We start from the raw sequence: 9,384 nt of genomic DNA on the forward strand, positions 1-9,384 counted from the left end.
TCTCTCTCTCTCTCTCTCTCTCTCTCTCTCTTTCTTGGCTATAAAATGCTCGCATAACTGTTATTTTTATGTAACACTTTAAATTTACATTTAACATTGGGATGATCCGATAATTGTCAAAATATCTTATATAATTAATTATAAATGTTTACTGTTTTTATTTCTTGAATATTAAAAAACCTTGTTCGGCTCGTAATCCTTCTATTATTTTATTAATTTTAAATTTGCTATGTTTTTTTTTAATTTTTAATTACATCATTGTTTTTATTTTGTTTTTAGTCAGAGATATGTCGAAGGCGAACTTTTTATCAAATAATGGAGAAACTTGTGAACACGCACCAGAAGAAAATGAACAAACAAAAAAAGACGTAATACACGCCGTTTTGGAAGAAACTAATAAAATTCAAGAATTTAAAAAGGGTAAACTGCAAGAAATTCTAAAAACAAAGTTGCAAGAAAAAGAGCAAAAGGTGAAGGAAATGGGACACGATATTTCAGAAAAAGATAACAAAATTCAAAAATATGAACAGCAGATAGTCGAGCAACAAAATAAAATTCTAGAAATGGAAAAAGAGATAGCCGAAATGGAAAAAGAATTTTACAAAACGGAAAACATTAGTGTACTGAAGAAAGAAATTAAACTGAAAAATGAGAGGGTGCAGGAACTAGAAATGGAGGTAAATTCTTTAGAGACTTCTCTCGGCGAAAGAATTGATGTTGCGATCGAAGAACTCATCACCACTCTAAAGGAAAAGGAGGACGTAGAGTTTTATTTGAAGAAGGATCTTACGGATAAAGAGCATAAATTAGAAGAATTGGATGCGGCTCTTCGCCAGAGTATTGCAATTTCGGATAAGATTGAGACGAAGTTAAAGAAGGAAAAGAAACTTAGAGAAGAAGCTAACCAAAGAGTAAGTTGGAAATCTTTACAACATATTAAACTTGTTTTATACATATTGTTTTAATTACATTTGATTCATATTAAAGTTAAATATAACATTTATAATATAACACAATTATTTCAAATAAAATTTAAATATTTCATAATATTTAAATATTTCATAATATAATAATTATTATTATCGTAGTAACAATAAATAAAATAAAGGATATGTCTGTGAATAATTATACGTTATGGATATTTTATCGCTTAAATACGTTATCTGTACTTGCTCATTAGAACGCTTCTCAAGAAATTTTTCATTATTTTATCAGATTGTCGAGATGGAGGAAAAAATCGCAGTCATGGAAAATGTTTCAGTCACAAAATGCATCATGTGCAAGTCACTTCTTTCCAAAGTATTTAAGACCGAAGAGAAACTCACTCAGTCGAGTCAAGAGAAGACTGTCCATCTTCAAGAGTTACATCAAATTAAGTAGGTTTTTGAATATTCAAATAAAAAAACAACTGTGTGTGTGTGTGTGTGTGTGTGTGTGTGTGTGTGTGTGTGTGTGTGTGTGTGTGTGTGTACAAATATAATATATTTTTGAAAATTTATTTTAATATTGCTGACTTTCTTACAGGCATGAAGTTTTAAAAGCTGCTCTTTCCGAGAAGGATGCTCTTTTAGCTTTGTTGGAACATTCAGGCATCCAAACTCCGACACAAGCGAATCAGGCGGCGAAGTTAAAAGCAGATAAGAGAATATTACTCGATAGACTGAGGGAAGAGGTAATTAAAGAAATTTAAACAAAATCTTCGTTTTTATATAACAAAAACGGAATCGCTGTTATTGATATTTTTTTAGGATGAGAAGAGTATCAAGTTAGATTTCCAGCAGGAAACATCACATTTATTTAAAAAAATATTCAAGATGTCCGATGACAATGAAGACAGTAGTGATAATAATAATAATAATTCTTTTGACGATCGCTTTAGTAGGATCAATTCACCGAAATCAATTGCTGTAAATGATGATAACTCGCCGACATTGGCTACTACGAGCTGCAAGTATTCGTAAGTTATCAATAATATTTTTTTTAAGCGCAATATAAATAAATAATTAATATTAGAAGACGTTTTACAGAACAAGGACGTCGATGGTGTCCGATATGAAAGACGAAGATCACTCGCAGATTCATCATCAGGATACCAGATAAGTACTCGAGTACCACTTACGGTATTTCGGAGTATCGGTCCCTACGTTATCTCGATGTTGTCATACGCACACACACCCGCGAACGTAGAGGCAGTGTATAGAACATCTAGAAACGTAGCAAAAAAGAAAACGAAACAAAAATAACAACTACAACAGCAAAAAAACTCTAATACACCACTAATATCAGCAACTACAGCAACAGCCAACACCCCTGCCTGTGCCGCTCATCATGCATCGTGCATCTATCTTCATCACCATCATCATCTTCGTCATTTATTCGACATCTCTCACCATTAATCAACATTTTATCATCCATATGATACGTAGTGATTGAAAATATTCAAAAGTCAAGATCAAGAAGCCAGAGGTTTTTGCAGATCGCTAATAATCCAAATAGATTAACATTAGCATACATTCGCTTTGCCATGGATGAAATATAATAACAATGGATGACATACGGTTCCGAATATTTTATTCTGACAATATATTATAGGCATTTATCTTTTTCTCCTTTTGGCATTAGCGATATTTGGATCGTTATAGACATGATAATTTGTTATTATTGCAATAATGTATTGGAATATGAATTGTTGTTTATTATATACTTTCTTACAATCCGCAGCGTACGATACGATTGTTAAAAAATTGATAATTGATTAGAAAGCAATGTTTTATACCTATTTCTTTAATATATTTAATTTTAGGTGTATAGTCAAATTTTAATGCTGCAAAAAAATAAAAATTAAATCAGCAAAGAATTAAATGAAATGATTAACGTGGAATGGAGTTTTGTTTCTTGGATTCTTAAACAATTCAAATGTCTTAGGATATCCAAATATTTATAAATAAAATTTCTAATTATTTACATATAACTATTTAATATAATTTGTAGAATTTAGCTTAAATTGATGAGTTTACATATACCGGCATTACTTCATAAATAAAATTACAATTGGAATAAATTATATAATCCCTGCCGTCTTTGTCCTGCGAAGAAAAAAAATAAGTGAGTTAAAAAAGGCATAATGTAAGAATTTACATCATGCTACGTTTGTAATCACAAAAATTAGCTTCATTATTAAATTATTTTGTATTTCTGTTTATTATTATTTACGAAAATTAATCGGGAACGCTCAGTTGGTTTTGAAACCAATGTCTGTGATTTGTGGAAATTAATATTTAAGAAGTCAAAAAATTCAGAAATATTTCTGAATGTATCGCCAGAGTGTCGCATTTAAATCATTGCAATCGTCACGTTAATAGCAAAGATGGGAATGAAGAAGTACACCATTGTGAGTACCAGACAATGTGCACGAACGCGCTCTTTAGAACGCACTTTGTGAAAGATCGCGGAAAGCCAAGAGAACGTAGCCGAGGCACTAAAGAAAATCTCTTGTAAATAATATATTTATATTTTATTTCTTCCACCCATGCAATTGTCCCGAAAGTAGTGTGAACAATTTCTTGGAAGCTTATATTTGAAAATCTATGTTTGTTTCCAAGGTACGCTACTATAGAATAAGAATCTATTACGAGTATATGCATATCTTGCTAAACGAAATCGAAGAATGCACGATTATTATGCATATATGTATATCGCACGAGAGGATTATGGCTCATAATAAAATATCGCAAGGAAGAGACATGTGCTCTAAAATCTTGATTGAGTTTAAATGACTTGTAAATATGTTTTTGAGACATTGGTAGAAATTTGTGACAAATTATACTTAAATTAATAAAACGCGCGAGACTACTATTACGTGTATATTAATGCTACAAGATACGTCGTCACAGACCTCACAAATTGCGCACGATATTTCATTGCGATATTTCATTGCGTTCTTCTTTTTCTCTTTACACCAGTTGACGACTTACCGTCGAAATTTAATAGAAACGGCATAAGACGTTATAAAGAGCTTGAAATATGTCATTTTTTGAGACAAGCAGGCGAGCGATCTGAGATATCGCGACGTGCGATGTAATATTTATAACGCGAGTACATTGCGACATTTTTGAATACTATATACATCAGCTTCTCTTGCGAGAATCATAACGTAATAAACGTATTGCAAAAAGAAAATGACCAATGACGGAACATCCCGTCGGATGGCACGTTCTTTGATCATTCAATCTCGCTCGCCGCTAATGTCGTCGCGTCTGCCATTGCGGTGGGTTAAATTGCGAAATGTTGAAAGTGTAAAATTTTATCGTTAATACTTGAGGATAGCTCCTCTGTGAATTCCACGGATACGACAGCTCCTCTTGTTGTCCTCTTATCCATTCGTTTATCCGTTTAATTATGGCGCCTCTTTGCATCTTGACGAAACGTCTACGAACCACTTAGAACAAGACTTATTAACTCGACTTTAATATATCTAAACGTTAGGACAACTGTAAGCTGGAATCAAAGTGCGTGTTGTGCGTGGCGCGGATATTTATTAGAGCGAAGCATCGCGAGCCGTACTTATAAAGCCGTACATAAAATGTATTTGAAAATTCGGAAGTATCAATCTTTTATCTAAACTATTATTTCTTGGAATTAGTCACATTTTTGTTTGTTTTTTTATTTATTAACAATAGTATTTAATTAGTAAAAATTTAATGTGTGTAAATATTATATATTATATTGTTATTATATTATTTTGATTTTAATTTAATAATATATTTTTTATTTAGTAACATATTTTCAGTTATTGAAAATTGCGATACTTGACTGCAATCCTTAGAATATATATAAACGGCTACAAAATAGCTTCCTCTCTTACTTCTGACCTCCAATCTCATGTAGGTGCACGTGCAAAGATGAGATAATTGAAGTTAGCGTCACCAGATCCGCATGAATAAAGTAAAGTGAGAAGTGAAAGCGAGAATTATATTTACATTAAGTTTGAATTTTTCACAAAAATCAAAGACAGACAATCTAATAGTTATTGATAATTGCCTGGACCATCTAAATACTTTCTCTGTCTGGAATCAATAAGAGTTTATATAGAACACGTTCTCTTATTGTTCATATTTTTATAAAGATGTTAGAGAGATGGTGAAATTTTATTAATGACATTACAAATTGTTGAGACATTCTAAGTTTCATAAGAATAATAGCTGTTGTTAATTAATTTCTGTTATCTTCAACGTTTTACATCTTGTAATTTTTGTATTTGTTTACAAGAGTTACTGTCAATTCTAGCTGAAGGATATATGTAGTGTGATCGTTAAATATCTCTTTCGCGTCGATCGAGTCGAGAGATCGAAGGTGAGATGGAGAGGAAGAACGATGGGGAGAGAAATGAGAAGAAACAATTAAGCTAACGTGTGCCACTGTCATATCAAGCCTATATCATCGTGTTACATCGTATACATAGCTAAACAGAAAAGATAATATTATCGTTAATTGACACAATTGTTAACACAAAACGAGTGTTCGCGAAGCATGAATGCGTTGTGTGTCTGATAAATCAATTAAAAAAAAAAAAACTGGCAACATTATTTTTTCAGCGTAGAATTTTTTAACAAAATCGTATAACTCCAGATACTTATCTCACTTTTACAATCTCACTTGTACCCAATATTCGATGTTTCTAAAATTCTCGACTCTTGCCCATCTTGATTAACATTTGTGAATACCAAATCTAAGTCACTTTCGATGTTTCAACTCTTTGATATATAAAACTACTTAACTCGATAGTAATTCTAATTTGCAATTTCTGTTTCACGAGTCGCAGGAAATATGTGACCATGTGCACGAACGGGGAATGCGATAGACACAGACAAAGCATCAAATCGAATTTCTTGTTGACATATTAGATTCTACTAACGTAATATAACAATATAATATATAATAGTAACATATTACCCGATCACTCCACAAAGATCCTTTCGATACAATCGATGTCGTAGAATTTTTGTCGTCCGCGTTGAAACAGTGAGAAAAGTTTAAGTGAGAGAATGAACAAGGGGGAGGATGCGATTGTATTTCGCAACGGATCGCGCCTAAGTTATTAGAAACGTATAATAAACGGTAGGATAATAAGTACTCGTTAAACTGTAGGTCCGATTTCATTTATCCGCGAGATCATTGATCTGTGTTCAGCAGAGAAAACTATAAGTGATTCTTTAATATCTATGATTGGTTCTTGTACTTCGATTTAGCGAAGAAATAAAGACAAGGTTCAATCATATTAAAGAATCACTAAGCGCTAACTGATTAGTTTTCTCTGCTGAACGTAATCATTGTTACTTGACTTTCGTCCAGAATTCGACACCGCGCTTATGTTTAAAATCGATCATTTCCGTGAATGAAGAGTATCTGTAAATTATTACTTATTGATGATTAAATAATTAATACGTAATTACTAAATGCCCTCTTACGCCTAAAGTAATTTTTCAAAAAGTATTACTCGAGGAAATACAAGGCTTAATCGCACATTATCGTGATAAACTTTTCACCGTGTAATCATTCATTGATTTATCGGTTATCATCGAAATCCTCCCCTCTAACCTCACCAATTTATACGGCATTTAAGGTAATCCTAAAGTGAGACTACAGAGTGAGACGAGAACGAGAGGCCGAATAAAAGAAAGCGAAAGAGAAGCGGTCCTGATATTATTTTTTGACTCGTCACTATTAAGTGTCCACGATAAGAAAATACCAAAAAAAGAAATACGATTTTTATGTGAATATTGTAAGGAACGCCGTATCTGCGTTATTGTAATCCTTATTGGATGCTATTTCGAGATAAAATTTAAAAAAAAAAAAGGAGATTGAAACTCGTGATTAAAGATTTAGTAAAAATTGTAATAATATAATATATAAGTTAAATTAAGAAAGTAATTATTTATACTTTAATGAATACATAAGTACAACTAATACAAGTATAACAATTCGATATCGACGCTTCTAATTTCTATTATTGCTGTTTTGTTTTTTGCTGGTAATTATATAATAACAGTATTGAAAATACAACGTTCTTATGAGAAAAAATGCTCCAAAGTCCATCGCATCCGATAAGGCTCGACGACGGTACGACGTGATTTTAACCCGCTCCTTTTCTATTCTCCAATTTCTACGTGTTTAATCGCTAAATGAACAATTGATAACAAGTCTTTAACGAAGAGGAAATGCTAGGAAACGTTAGGAAGGAGAGACGCTTCGATTACTATTACTGTGCAACGTTTATCGTTAATAACCTCGAAGAATCTCGACGCAATACAATTTTCGATCGCGTGTATATACCTAAGCGAATGATAATAATATAACAACTGGGACATAAGTCAAAAGTGTGAGAGTATGCGTGAAAGAGAAAAAGAATGAAAGAGAGGGAGAGAAAGGGGAAGATAAAGAGGACAAGAATATACGAGTGAGATAGGTCTTGTTTCGCCTAGTCCTCGCGACGCTTAATTAATTGGGCGTCGTATATATCTCGAGCGAGTGTTGCGCTTAATTCGCCGGAAATCAGCGAAATCGCTTTCGTGCGTTTTTTTAATGATTTTTTTTCCTCGCGCTTTTTCGGTGATTTCCGGCCTCCGAATAGAAGTCGACAATGATCGTAAGCGAGAAAGAACAACGGATTATAATGAAAAGTGCGACGAAATTAGGAATATAAGGTTTACCGAAGTAAGTTAAGAGATAAGTTAATTAAAGTAACAGTTTATTGAAAATTAAGTACATTGTTGCAACTGCCATGCTGTGTGCCATTATATAACGAGTCACGTTTGTCGTAAAAAGCAAAAAGAACAAAAAAAAAAGAGAGAAGAAGAGCTGAAGATGAAGATGAAGAAGAAGAAGAAGACGTTAGCGGACATACGAAGTAATGTAGTATGTCTGAAATATTTGTGCGCGTTCTCGTCTGTCTGAAAAACTTCTTGATTTACAATGCTTCGAAATCGTGGAATTACACCGTCGTCCTCGCACACGTCGCATTAAAAATCCCTCCTGATAATGCAGTATTTTGTTATACAATTTACTATACTATTACGAGAATTTACATTTTTACCGAACAACGGTGGCAGAATTTTTTAAATGATACGTAATGCGCGGGGAGGAAATTTACAGGCCTTTTCTTAAGCTGTATCGACTATTAGCTTCGAAGATATGATTTCACTAGTAAATATATTACTCGACGGAAAAGAGAGAAACACGCGTCGAGAGGATATGACGGGAGAGTACGGAAAGGACGACGGGGTAAATACCCAACAGAGCCCAGATATCGCGCACGATTTCGCTCGAGCTCGTGGAACTCGCGTGTATCCGCTTGCGCAAATCGCGCGTATATGTGGACATGAAATATATTATAGTAATAATATCGTGACTTGACGTACGCGGAACGTACATGCACGTTTTAGTACACGCGTATATAGGCATGTGCGCGACACTTTGCACGTGAGGAACGAGGCTCCCGAAATTAAATTCACGACGAAATTCAGCGCGACGATCCGTTTCTGCGATGGCAAGACACGATCGCCGAAAGTAAGAGAAAGTCTTGCAAAAACTTTCGATCGATTTCATTATTTCGACGAATGCGGCGATTATGATGAGATTTTCTGTATAGATATAAATATATATATACATATATATAACATCTGTTAATAATAATTTATTACGCGCGCTAAGTCGTTTCGTTACACCGCGTTACGTAGAAAATTTATCGATGTTGTTAACGATTGTCTTCCTTTGATAATCGATAGCCTGTATGTAATGGCCACATCCGTCGCTGTTAGTAAATTCGCTGTAATACTGTTATTAATGAAATTACATAAACGAGTATAAGTATTCAGAGATCTTTTGTTTAATTCAAGGTATTCATTTTAATTGAAACTCTTTGATTTACTTTAAAAATTTAATGCAATTAAACATTCTAAAATGTATCGCAGGTATGTATATTTAAATATATATTAAATGTGTATTAAATATTTCGATTTTTATTTAAAATAAATTGATCGTATAAATTTGAAAAATTTATGTATTCGACATACAATATATATACATACATATACAACTATATGAGGAACAAAATTTTTGTTTTCACGAAAATTCAGAGAATTAAAAATATAAAAATGTTTAATGTTTTTATGGCGATTCGTCGATGACCAAGTAGCAACGGATCGCTATGATTGCACGAGCCGATTTCGTGTATCGCGATGTCTTGCGAGTATAATCCACTCTCGTTAGTTGACAACCGACGATGTGTTGTGAAATAACAAGGAAAAATTTAATAAGTAATCACGTAAAGAGAGTGAGAGAGAAAAAGAGAAAACAAGGTAACGTCGACCCATCATAGATTCAAGC

General features: G+C 33.1%; 1 protein-coding gene across 4 annotated transcripts in view; it reads left to right on the forward strand.

Annotated features, from left to right (window-relative positions):
• The window catches only part of brp (ELKS/RAB6-interacting/CAST family member bruchpilot), a 69,866-nt gene extending 67,253 nt beyond the window's left edge, over window positions 1–2,613 (forward strand). For all 4 annotated transcript variants that reach the window (XM_018539834.1, XM_018539835.1, XM_018539836.1 and 1 more), the window contains 5 exons: window positions 280–911; window positions 1,216–1,376; window positions 1,525–1,672; window positions 1,749–1,957; window positions 2,028–2,613. In XM_018539834.1, the coding sequence (XP_018395336.1) occupies window positions 280–911; window positions 1,216–1,376; window positions 1,525–1,672; window positions 1,749–1,957; window positions 2,028–2,100 (1,223 nt within the window). In that variant the 3' untranslated portion in view covers window positions 2,101–2,613. The remainder of the gene's footprint in view (window positions 1–279; window positions 912–1,215; window positions 1,377–1,524; window positions 1,673–1,748; window positions 1,958–2,027) is intronic.
• The last annotated feature ends 6,771 nt before the right edge of the window (window positions 2,614–9,384 follow it).

Source organism: Cyphomyrmex costatus, unplaced genomic scaffold, assembly GCF_001594065.2.
Source record: "Cyphomyrmex costatus isolate MS0001 unplaced genomic scaffold, Ccosl1.0 scaffold223, whole genome shotgun sequence".
In the NCBI taxonomy this organism is placed as follows: Eukaryota; Metazoa; Arthropoda; class Insecta; order Hymenoptera; family Formicidae; genus Cyphomyrmex; species Cyphomyrmex costatus.